Genomic DNA, 12,491 nt, shown 5'->3' with positions numbered 1-12,491 from the left:
GGACCTCTTCACAGCGAGAGACGCATTCCTGTCCGTGACTAAGCTCTCCAGATGTCTTTCCTATGAAGAGACGAGCCCAGCTTCTCCACTCCACCGTCCCGCAGGGGCCCTAAAAAACAAGATACTACGCAGCCGTGGTTATTTAAAGGTCACCCCATGAGTGGAAAAGAGAGGAGAGGGAGAGACAGAGAGAAAGGGAAAAAGAGGCTGGAACACCGGCTGTTTACTTCTCTTATTTGTTGTGATCTTGAGCTCCAGCGGTCTATTTACACTGGGGCTGTGGATACCAGGGCCGCCCGCAGCTACGAACATGTTCTCTTCGTCCCCCTGCCTTTTCTCTCATTGTTGGCTTTTTTTTTGTTGTTGCTGTCAGAGATAACACCATGAGAATTCCCTGCTGTATCTGCACATAAAGACGCAAAAAAAAAAAAAAAAACAAGCAAAAAGAAAAAACATGAAAAGAAAACCAGGGTCATGTTCAGTTTACCACATATGGGCACGGGTTAAGAAAGTTGTGTGGAGTGAAGTTTTTTGGATCGATAGTTCTCCTGCATGCCTGGAGCCACGTAGCTCCTGAAGTTAGATCTTTGCCGTTATGATAGCCGTTATTTAAAAAAATAAAAAATACCATGAACAAAAAGGGAGCTCTGTGGAAGCTCTGTTTCTGTTTGGCATTCTGCTAAGTCTGTTATCTGCATGAATTTGTTCAATATTCGATCAGACACAGACAATCTTTGTCTTTGTACTGGGAAACATATCAGGAATGTAATGGCTAACAAAGCATTCGGGGATTCAAGCTGCAAGAACTGTCTGTTTTTCATATCAGCCTTAGCCTTCTGCTGATCACAGGACTACATGGCTACATTATATACATGTTGAACATGAAATAGATTTGTCAGCATGTAAATGGATATACATTTATTGCATGTTTTAATCTGTGTTTGTTAGGGAAAAGGTGCGGATACTGTGTCTTAAAGACCTGTGTCTTTGGCAGTGACCCAGGTGTGAGCTTTGTGTGCATATGGTAGCGGTAGCAACGGCACAGTACCTCTGAATGACCTCACTTGTAGTGTCCCTAGAGATGGGTCTCACAGACACACACACCCACAAACACACACACACACCATGTAAGGGGCAAGATTTTATTCTTTATATCTCGCTATCATTCATTATGGCTCCAGAATTTCACTTTTTGAAAACGTGTGTATGTGTGCGTTGGTTGCTGAGCTTCCTGGTATTATAATGTGTTTATTTACAGTCTAAAAATAAAGGCTTCCAAGGGAAGCATAATCTCATTTCCTGAGTAGGGAGTTCTGCTTTTCTCTGGTTGCTGATCAGGTGCAGTCTGGGGACCGTGCATTGGCAGAGACTCAGTTAAGAGTACGTAGAGTATTACTGGAGGTGGCTGCACACCCCTTATTGTTCCAGGGGCTCTATTCAGGCCATGTTGTTGGGGAGCGGACTGGTTGATTTTAAAGATACAGTGGGACCAGGGTGTGGGAGGGTCAGATTATATTTGCTAAGGAGCTGAATGGTGCAGTCACTTAGTTTATTTTGCTGGAGGGTTTTGTGGAGCCGTGAGCCGTCTTACAGCACAGCAAGACCGGACTGTGCAGAGCCCAGCTAATACTGGCCGAAACGCCCCCTGTCAGAAATCCACATAGTTCCCTGTCTTTAATTTGGTTATACCTGGAATAAATCAGATTCATTTAAAATGCCATTAGTTTAGTTAGAGTAATTAATTATGTTTAGGATTATTTTAGATTTGATGCTTCTATTTAAATTTAATTCTTCAAATCGAATTATATAAAACATACAAACTATGCAGCCTGAATATTTTATATTGAAATAGGATTTGTTTTATGTCAAATTTTTGTTAATTTTGTGCTGGTGTGCTGTTGCTGTCATTTCATTTATTAAAAGCTATAATTATAGTCATTCTTACATTCTTTCTACTTTGTGTGTGCATGCACACGTCGTAAACAAAAAGTTGAGCATTTGCTTTTCTCATTTTTTAATGCTAACACGCACAGTCGGTGGTATTTTGGCTTCCATATATCATTTCACATGTGTAAGTCTTTAACGTACGCATACACTTCATTCCCAATAAACCGCGGCAATAAGCATACTGGGAAATCATCAGAAATTGTGTAAAAGACCATGTAGGAGAATAAATAATGTTGTTGTGTAGATTGGCTTTCTACAGGGAACGTGTCCTGAAAAAGAACTGAACAGATAAAGAGTTTGCAGAGAGTCCCTCCTCTCCACAGGTATTTCCTTATGGGGACCCGCTGCACCGGCCACGTTTATTAGCCTTTTGTGTGCACTCTCTGCACCGTGCACTTTTATGAGCCTGTTTTCTCAACGATAACATTTTCATACCGTGCGTCAAATGTGAATAGCAGACTAGAAATATATAGTTTTTACGGGAGTGGCGGTGTTGGTGGGGGTGGTAGGGAGAGGGGGCGGGATATTAGTGAGGGAGTCGAACCCAAGGCCTGCCTACAGTGGGCCAGGACGCTGACTGGTGGCAAACACAAGGCAGTAGAGGCAATGCCATTCCGTGTCTGAATGTTGCATTCATAGCGGTGTTCATGTTACTTTCTCAGCAGAATGGTCTGAAATGTCACCAGCTAACTGCCTCTGCCCTTGTGCTGTCCCTCCTCTGCAGGCCCGCGAACATGCTGCTGGACCGAAACAGCACCGAAATAACCGCTCTCCGTGCCATGGGCGACTGGCTAGAGAGCGTGCGGACGCTACCTTGCAAGGACGTGTTCACTGGTGTGAGCTATAACTCCTGTGACACCCTGCCCAAGACTTCTGCAGAGTAAGAGACCCTTACCTTCTCGCATGGCAGTAGCACATATTTATTATTGATCCTTCCAACATGGCTGCCACACATATTTGTGACCCTTCTAACATGATTAGATTTTGATTGTATCCTTTATTCATTCAAATGATCACAAACAATGTGATTACAAAAAAAGCCGGACAACTCTAAACTCTTTTGAATTATGAATTCAGTTTTAATGTGTCATTTTCAATTTTTTAAATTAAATTGGCCCTATACAAGAGTAATCGATGGTTGGAATCTGTTAGTAACATAACGTGTTAGTCACTAATAAAAAAATGGTTCAGTTGTTTCAATTTAAAATAATGTTATAATTTCAACTTTTAAATAGAAGGTTCACACACTTTTCTTTAAGTAGTGTCAATGTGTCTTTTTTTAAAAAATGTATCTGCCTGATTAATGTTAGCGTGTGGATAGTTTCCCCAAAAAACATCTAATCATATATCACCTTCCTGTATCAGTTATCATTTATTTGATGATTTTTGGCCTTGTATTATTTCTAACCAAGACAAATACTAAAGTGTTGGAGGCTAGACTGCTCAGTGACAGTGTTACAGTAAACAGGAAAAATTGTGGTTGGTCAGTGCCTATCGTGGCTAAATTAGCTTCCTATGAGATGGGGAATACGAGAAGAAAATGTTCCCCCAGTTTATTCAAGAATTGTGCCCACTCAGACCAAGCATGGGTGGGACAACAATGATCCTGTGAGAAATTTGACCAAGCTACACCAGACTTTTTTTTGTGGCCTTTAAGAGATCAGACGAGACACAAACAAATGCTGTTGGGAATGCAAATGGGATTTTTCCCCCCTGAGAAAGTCTTGCGTGATATAGGCACCCCAAATTTAGTACAGTACCATCCGCCTTTGACAGGAGAAATGTTTACAAATCTGCCTCCTTCAAGTTAGGGGCGCAGATTAGGGTAAATCTCTTAAATGTGCCAGTGCTGGTCTGATTTTAATTGGTAATGATGGCACTTTTTTCCACGCCCGCTTCTGTTCGAAGTCCAACAGCAGAAAGGCAAAAAAAAGACATTGGAGGAATAAAATGACGATCCTGACAGAATGAACCGGCTGGGAATGGCTTCGGCAAATTGCATCTGGCAGGCTTTATAGTTAAGGAAAGCAGCTGACTCAGGCAAAGTTCTAATAATAAACTCCTATTTCTGCTCCATGGTGTTGATTGGGGGGAGTGGGTTATGGGAAATGCGGTATCGTGGCACGCCAGAGGCCGTCTCTCTGCGCGGCTATCGTCCCAGGAGACGCCCCTGTCGTTCCACTTAATTGAGAAGGTATTTGACAGTGTAAATAATTTCACATTCGTAATCAAGGAGATCAGACCCCTGGCTTTGGAGCAGCTGTTGTGTCTTCTTGAGCCATGTAGACGAGGGGGTCTAAATATGGGCCCTGCACGCAATCACTCCCAGAAAGCTCTCTGCGCTGATGACCGTGTAAATAACCAACCACAAACGTCTCCCTCTCACCAACAATGTGGATTAGATTCGGAGGGGGGGTGAGGGCCAGTGAGCGAGCTGGATTTTCCGCACTCCACTGCAGCCGCACGTCTGAACCAACGGTCCCAGCTAGCACAATGCTTCAGAACAACGTTCTAGTTCCTGTTTGGCTGTAAGATACAGTGAGACTGTGATGAGATCCAAACAGTCTTTGTATTGTATTTATTGATCTAAACAAGGTCACGGAAAAATGCATTCCCCACCAAGACCGCCCTCATTGCTGAAAGTCTGCCAATGACCACATTAGCCACACCCCCTATCCAGCCTGCTATTTCACAAATGGGGCCTGATCCAGAATAGTCAAAACATTTTAATTTTGAAATAATATTTGCAATATATAAAACAAAATAATGTCTATTTTTCAGATCAGTGATTTGGTAAATTAGTTTCAAGATAATTTTGGAACATGCAATGACACGTCAATCTCTCACAAATTAATGTGATAATTCTATTCTGGTTAACTATAATTTCAATTTTAATATGATTTATATTAAGCACTTACTGGTTTGAACTTGATTTTTTTTTTTTTTTTAAAGGTACACATCTGAGCATGTCAGAGAAATCTATTGCCTCAAAATCAAACTGTGCTGAATAAACCTGTCTTGGGTTTTCAAAATCCTACAAAGGATAAATTGTGACAAATTGAATTTAGATAGGGACAGCTTTGGGAGATGATTCGATACAAAGTAACCTGTCTTTTACGACATTCTTCACCAGCTAGTCTGGCTTATGAAAAGCTCATTTTAATGTAATTACATAAAATTTAAGAGAGGTTATAGTTATCTGTTCCTTGAATGGCAAGCTCAGAGAATTAACTTCTGCACTGTAGTCCTATAGACTGTAGTCATCGCAGAGAAAAATATAATCCACGGATGTACTCAATGCATTTTGGCCTTGGTCTGTGACCTTTGCAGTTCTTTAGACAGTATGTTAGCCCGTGCTCTTTTTCCACGCGCTTGTAAAGTACACCACAACAGCAGATGTTGGCGAGATGGAAATATGAGTTATAGCCCTGAAACATGGTGTTCCAGCTGTAGTCATCAGCATCGTTCTCCTTAATGAGTTCCTGATTGTCATCCGTTAATGATCTGGATGAGTCAACGCTGGAGCTTCTTGGCTCGCAGGATGAAGGGAGGGACATGTCCGAGTTCACACCACACACCGCCACGGTACTCCTGACTCCTGGTACAACAGCGAGCTCTCGGACCAGTCACAGTGCCGGCATTCTCCTCGTTAAGGGTCCGAGAATAGATTGGGAAGCTTTCATAGCCTTTCACCGGTGGCTCTGTTTTTTGTTTTTTTTTAAGAGATCCTTTAACTGGCTTTTTGGCTCTTTCATTATGCATGCGACAAAACTGCTTAAGGCTGCTGGACACGGACTTTACCATCTGCAGAGAGAGAAACCCGATGTTCAAAAATGAAATGTGTTTTATCAGATTAGTCCTGAGACTCCTACATCATGTCCATTCTGGGCTCTCAGGATTTGTGCTCCGGGTGAAATGGGAAATCCTTTAAGAACCCTATGAGTTCCCAGAAGACCATTAAGTGGGAGCTGTCTATGCATTAACCTGAAAACAGTTAGGCAATTAAGATTAATGCCTCGGTAATTAAACGGGTTGTGAACGCGGGTGTTAGCTGCCTGCTCTGCAGGCTGGTGAAGGAGCCAAAGTTTCCGTGCGAACAAAGACATTTGCTCTTGTTTTGTTTGAGAAAGATGATTAATGTGCTGTACTGCCGATGTTAGGAATAACACAACTGCACAGGGAATAGGGAGCACTTCAAAAGAAGTGAGCCGTTGGTCTGAGAAACTTTGAGTGCTGTCTGTTTCCTAAGTTGACACATGGTTAAGGAATTGACTCACACTTTGCACACACACTTTGAAATACTAGCAAATCAAGGAATATGAGCTACACCTCAGTGTTAATGTCCAAAGGACGATTAAAATGTTCCCATATCTCCAAGGGTGTAGGATGGCAGAGGCCATGTGCACTAGGACTCAGAATCCAACCAAAACAGATCATTATGGGAAATGACACATGGTCATTACTCCAAAATTAAGTCCAAAATTATATTGCACAATGTATTGTACAGCATCAACAGACCACGACCTTCACTGATTTTCTTTGCCTCTTGCTAGGCGGCTGACAGCACACATTGTCACTTGGAGTGTGTCTGTGTCACTTGTATAAATTGTCTGGAACTCTAAAGAAGTGTCAGTGTCCACCTTCTGTGTTGGCTCATTTGGCTCACCCCCCCCTCCCTGATACCGCCCTTATGCCACAGCAGGGCGACCGCGCCAGTTCAGTGAATTACGGCCGCCCTTATGCTCAGTTTGTTCAGCTGCTTACACTCTGTTTAGAATATCTTAGCGCATTAATTATTCTCAGAAAATACCACCCGCACGAAAGCACGCTCCTCTGCTACGTTGCTTGCTGTTTTTGTTGGAATTGAATTCATTGTACTTTTTTCTATGAAATGCATTTGTGCAAACATTGATGTTTTCAGTGTTGCTAAGAAACTCCATGTGCTCCAGATGGTTACTTTAAAAGGGTTTTTGTTCATTTGACTGGTTGTCTACTGTCTGCCACTGTTTACCAATGATGCTGTGGGAACCATGTGTTTGTGACAGGTTTGTCCCTCCAAATGAATATCGCAAGAACCACTTTGTCTCAAATTCTTTGGGCCAAGTCTGGGTCGGGAGAGACCTGGGTTGGGGGCTCATTAGAGCTGTCAATTAAACTATATTCCCACCAGTTTTATTTATTTTAAATACAATTAGTTCTATGCCACAAATAAGCATTACAAGTCAGAGGGAGGAAAAATTCACTGAACGGGCCACACAGCGATGCCGTCAATGGGGAAGAGGAGGCTGAGGGTGAGTCGCTGTCATGCTAAAGGTTTACTTTGTCCATAGAATCTGCCTGACTGAGGTAAGGCCAGCAGCCACTTGCCCCGACTGGGAGCAGGCCATGGGAATAACCACACTTTAACCCCTAAAGACCGGACGGTGGGTTTGAGCTCGGCTCACGGCGTGCTGTCTGGCCTGCAAACCCCTCGCTTGCATAAGGCACTGCACGCACGCACAGAGCTGGCTAGAGGAGACCAGGACAACAACACTGAGGACAAACAAGCTCTGCTTCACTATAACCTAGGTCTGCTTATACTAATGCGCTGCGATGTGAACAACCAGCAAGGAACGAGCTGCTATGTTTTGTTTGTTGTTTTTTCTTTGTCATTTCTAATCTCACAGTGTGTGGCAGTGTGGATATTGGTACTAACGTTTTTCCATATCATGCATAATTATAACGTGTGAAGCTCTAGATACTGAGAGAAGATTGTGACAATCTCCGCCCCCCCCCACACACTTTAACATTTCCTGTCTTAGAAATGCATGGAACGAATGTAGCCATTCTGGTAAGTTTGGAGAGAAAATGTGGCCCAGTGATAAATGCTTCTGTCACCCGATGCATGGAACTAATTGAATAATGAGCTATGCCGTATGTTTCAGGTAAAGAGCAGAAATGTACTGGTGCTGTTCCATTCTGACTTTTAGAGCTGTGATCCAGCTACTACATGGATTTATGAAGGCGTGGAGGTGATTAAGTGGTATTGTTCAGTGCTGCAATTGGTCATGAGGCAGAATCAGCTGAGTTTAGTACTCACTGCACTGCCTATGCATCACTGCAGTGCCTATGCAAATTAATTCTCAATGCTGGAGAAATATCTTTGGGGACACACTTAAAAGACTGCATGTTTAAATATTGAAATTGATTAAAGCTATGCCTTAAATATTTTTTGGAATTACATTTTGTAGTAATGCACTCAAAACCCAATAGTTTCTAAGGGCTAGGGATTTGAGTGACAGTCTCCATCTTCATGTTTAACTTCATTATAAAAGCCTTATTGTTTTGGCTGCTCTTGGTGCTATGACATATTTTTCAAAAACCCATGTGAACCTACTGTAATTTCATTAGGTAAATGTGGGGCTCATACTTCAATTTAATCAAGATCTCTCAGGGCTTTTGGAATCATACACAGCTTGTAAATCACACCTAAGTGTGGCCTTGTCAGAAAGACTTAAAATTTAAAGCTTTGGGATTTGCTCTGGTTTGGTCATTTTATTTTTTTTGTTTTTCAGACCCCTAAGGGCTCCTTGAATCAAACCCCAAAACAATTTGCACTTAATAATCTCAGTGATCCATCTTATATTAATGAGAACTGTGATTTACAATCAGTCTTGGAACATTTCATTCCAATCCTTCTCGAGTCGTCAGGGGGTTTTGAGCTGTGGTCATTTTGGTTTTTTATTGTCTCATGAAATACTTAGAATCCATGATAGGCGCTTAAAGGTGTAACCCCTGTGTCAGTCAGTCCTCCAGCAATGCCATTGCTCTGTCATTAACTCAATTCTGTCAGCTTAAATGCATCATGACGCTTGGATCACAGCGCTAAGGACGGATGGTGGAACAGCACCGAGGGTGTGACACTTATGTCTGAGAGGGGTGCTGCGTTTCGTGCTGCTCACGGGCCCTCTCTCCTCTGTCTCTCAGGGACTTCAAAAAGGTTGGTGTGACGATCGTAGGACCTCCGAAGAAGATTGTGAGCAGCATCAAAGCGCTTGAAACACACGCAAAGAACGGCCCTGTGCCCGTGTGATTCCACGAGAGACCGCCGCCGCTTTTCGCTAAAACAGACGGGAACTCCATATGTGACGAATAAAGAGGACGCATTCAATAAATGTTATGGTATTTTTACACGGCAAAGGGCAACTTCCCTGAAGAGTGACAGTGGCATCCCTAGCCCCCTCCCCCCCTCCTCCAGGGATTGTGGGGCTCACTGGCCGGGTTTCCCCATCTATGACGAGTTGCCTTATAACCCAGGGCCACAGAAATGGAAGAGACATCTAGCTCTGGGGCGGGGGAACTTTGAGGCCTGGGGAGGTCGGGGGCGGGCTGCCCACTCTCTCACTGGGTGCGCGGCGTGGATCGCCGTGGAAACCGAGGCCTGCGCACGTGTGTGACGAGACCGGCAAGACAGGAAAACATAAATATCACGAGCGGGCTTGGTCTCGTCCGAGCGGTTACCGCCGTGAGCTCTTAACACGCAGCGCGGGCGCGGCTCACGCCTGTAGTAATGCTTAGCAGGAACAAACGGTTCCCTTAGCTGGGAGCTGCACCTGGAGTCGGGGAGATGAATTCACTCGGGCCATCGGCTCGAGCAGACAGCTTTATCCGCTTCAGGCCCGTTCGCACCCGCACCGGGCTGTTTCCTCTGCCGCCGCCCGCGGGTTCGGCCTGGCCTGACTCACGGAAAGCCAAGCACGGTACGACCCAAAAAGTCCACGGGAAGTAATGAGTCCACGAGACTGCAGAGTCATCCCCTAAGGTTTGTGACATAATGGACTCAGGACACTCAAAGAGTCGGGGACCAGGTCCCCTGTCTCTTACTGCTTTCAGCTTCTGGCCGAGGTTTGCAAAGATACCACTCATTCAGCAATAATATCATGCGGTGTTCTCATTTGTCTGCCGTTTTGACTTTTATGTATTTGACTTTTACATATTTACGTATTACTGCTCCGTGTACCCACTTCAAGCCTGCAGCTCTGGTGTCTTTCTCAGAAAGTAGCGCTCATGAATCCAGAAAAAGACTGTTACAAAGTGTTCCTTTGTTACAGGAGTCAGGCACTGTTTGCATGGTTTGCTGGGTTACAAAAGCCAATAAAGCCAGAATATTGTTTCTCATAGAATGAAAATATCACTTTAAAGAAGTCACTGTCATTCAACTCCATTGTGAATGACTGTGTTGATGCCAGAAATGTAACTCCTTTGTATCTGTATTAAAAACGCTGTATCTGCAACAAGTTCTTAAATATTTCAAGAACTCCAGAGATTTAATGCATCACAAAATGTCACAGACATTTCTGTCAGTGGTTTTGACACAACTGCAGTTTACACTTTCCGTGTTCAGCTCAATACTCGTTTTATTGAAATTTTAAAGCACTTTTAACACAGTCTGCATTTACCATTGTTCATGTGTGATTTCTGAATGGTACACCATTCACTGTAACCAACGTATATCTTCTGCGCTCATCCAAGCTGCATCTCCCCCAGTTCATCTTCACATCATCTTGACTTTTTATTTCAGAGCTAGCCATGGAAGACTAAACATGGCAGTGCTAAACCAGCTGTCCCCAACCCTTTCTCAGAAGCTCTGTAGATCTGTGTCCCTCCAGGATTGTCCAGGATTGTGCTGTTTGGTATTTCACTGTCACCTCAGGTGACTCTGAAATTATCATGTGACTTATGCCAGCCGGGTTATACCTCACCCTATGTGTCTTTTAATTGAAATTTCCTTTTTTATATGTCTATATTGCACAATTGTCTTATATAAAATAAATATATGATCAAATGCCTTGATCCATGTGCATAGAAAATGGTTTGAAATTCAATGAATTTGCAGTGAAAAAATGCAATACATACAAAACACTTTTTTCCAAGCGTTACATGAATTCCAATAAATGCATGCCTTCATATATACAGTGCATACAGTATGTAATTACATACAGACATGTATACAGTATATTAATAAATACATACTGTACATGCATACATGCATGCATGCATACATTTGACCTGGGACACCCTGAATGGTAATGAAATGGTAACCCTTTAGATACTGGTATCATTTGAAAACAGTCTTACAAATCCTGGAGAATTTTCGACAAATATGCAAATCAAAATACAGTCGTCTAAAATAATTTTTTCAGCAATCCACAGGAATTGTTTGTATTTCACTAAATTTACTTGCCCATGGTCTGGCATACGTATAACATTGGTATATAGATACATGCACTATTAATGTTACTAACACATTTCGTATAACACCATCTGTCAGTAAGTCAATTTGTGATCTGGTACTGTGCCTTTCTTGATGGCAGAACACTGGTTGGCCTGAAAATGAAAGTCGTGCAAACAAGATGGAGGCTAATAAGCAACCCTGACCAGGTATTTCGGGCATCCCTTACTTGGGGATCAAACTCAGGGTGCGCGTTTTTCATCCAGACAATAATGGAGTCAAACCATGCGATTGACTAAAGCCTGCTGTAAATGCATACAATAGCTAGGTTTTGTAGGAGTCAGAGACCCGCATTCTTCAAAACCAAACTCCAAGAGCCGCATAATCACTTTACATGGGATATAAAGCCTGTATTTTGTTTTCTTATACACGCGCATTTCTGTCTGGAGGGTGTTCTGATTCCATTTTTTGTCCTCTTCTAAATCCGTGCCACGTCAGGCCGGTCTTGGTGTAGGTAAAGCACCAGCACGTGCTGTCATCAGCACCATGGGCCCCTTTGCTCTGCTCAGCTTTTTCACTGAAGAATGGATTTTCAAGTCAATGGAGAAAAAGAGCACCGGCCCCCTGACGGCCATTTTTCTCCATGCCATTGTAGGAACACCCACGCAAAACCCTTTCTCTACCCTTCCCCACCCTGCCCCCTCACCTGTCTGTGAGTGAGTCAGCACCCTTCTCTATTAGCATGTGCATATGTATACATGACAATATAATAAAAGCAATGGTGAAACTAGAGGTACTCTCAATTACATGGCCATCACTTTGTACAAACGTTTGTATGTATGTACATATATATATGCCATATATATATTTGTGCAACATTTTAAAAAAGAAAAAAAATCTTTGTACTATTTTTATTTTGTATTATATTGTTTTTACATTTTAAAAAAAGCAATTATGATTTACCTATTTATTTGTCAAAGGTGAAAATTTGAATGTTTTGTTTGTAGCATACAGTAACTTATGGCATGGTTATGTGACAAGTTTATCAGTGTTCTGTATTTACTTTATAAACATGATTTTCAAAGAGCAATACTGTCGTCAGCCCCTCCCAGTCCTTTTTTTAATAGATTTGTGTGTGGGTGCACGTTTGTGTGTTCGTACGAGTGTGTGTATATGTGTCTGCGTGTGTGTCTGTGCTTGCGTGTGCAAATGTAGATGGCCTTCTACTAATGTAAAATGATTTGTAGTGGAAACATTTATATTTTTATAATAAACTTAATGAAAATATTTTTCAAAGAATGAATGCTGAGAAACTGTCTCTCATTCTTTTGTT

The 12,491-nt window shown here is 42.5% G+C and overlaps 1 protein-coding gene across 2 annotated transcripts in view; it reads left to right on the top strand.

The window, feature by feature from the left end:
• Positions 1-12,248, top strand: part of epha3 (eph receptor A3) — a 107,367-nt gene extending 95,119 nt beyond the window's left edge. Inside the window, exons 16-18 of one of the 2 annotated variants that reach the window (XM_064310339.1) lie at positions 2,672-2,827; positions 7,278-7,370; positions 8,914-12,248. In XM_064310339.1, the coding sequence (XP_064166409.1) occupies positions 2,672-2,827; positions 7,278-7,353 (232 nt within the window). In that variant the 3' untranslated portion in view covers positions 7,354-7,370; positions 8,914-12,248. The remainder of the gene's footprint in view (positions 1-2,671; positions 2,828-7,277; positions 7,371-8,913) is intronic. The other variant, XM_064310338.1, reaches the window with a different exon arrangement.
• Positions 12,249-12,491: the final 243 nt, after the last annotated feature.

This window comes from Anguilla rostrata, chromosome 15 (assembly GCF_018555375.3).
Source record: "Anguilla rostrata isolate EN2019 chromosome 15, ASM1855537v3, whole genome shotgun sequence".
NCBI classification, from domain to species: Eukaryota; Metazoa; Chordata; class Actinopteri; order Anguilliformes; family Anguillidae; genus Anguilla; species Anguilla rostrata.
Note: the sequence above shows the minus strand (reverse complement) of the source record. Positions and strands in the feature narration are given on the sequence as shown.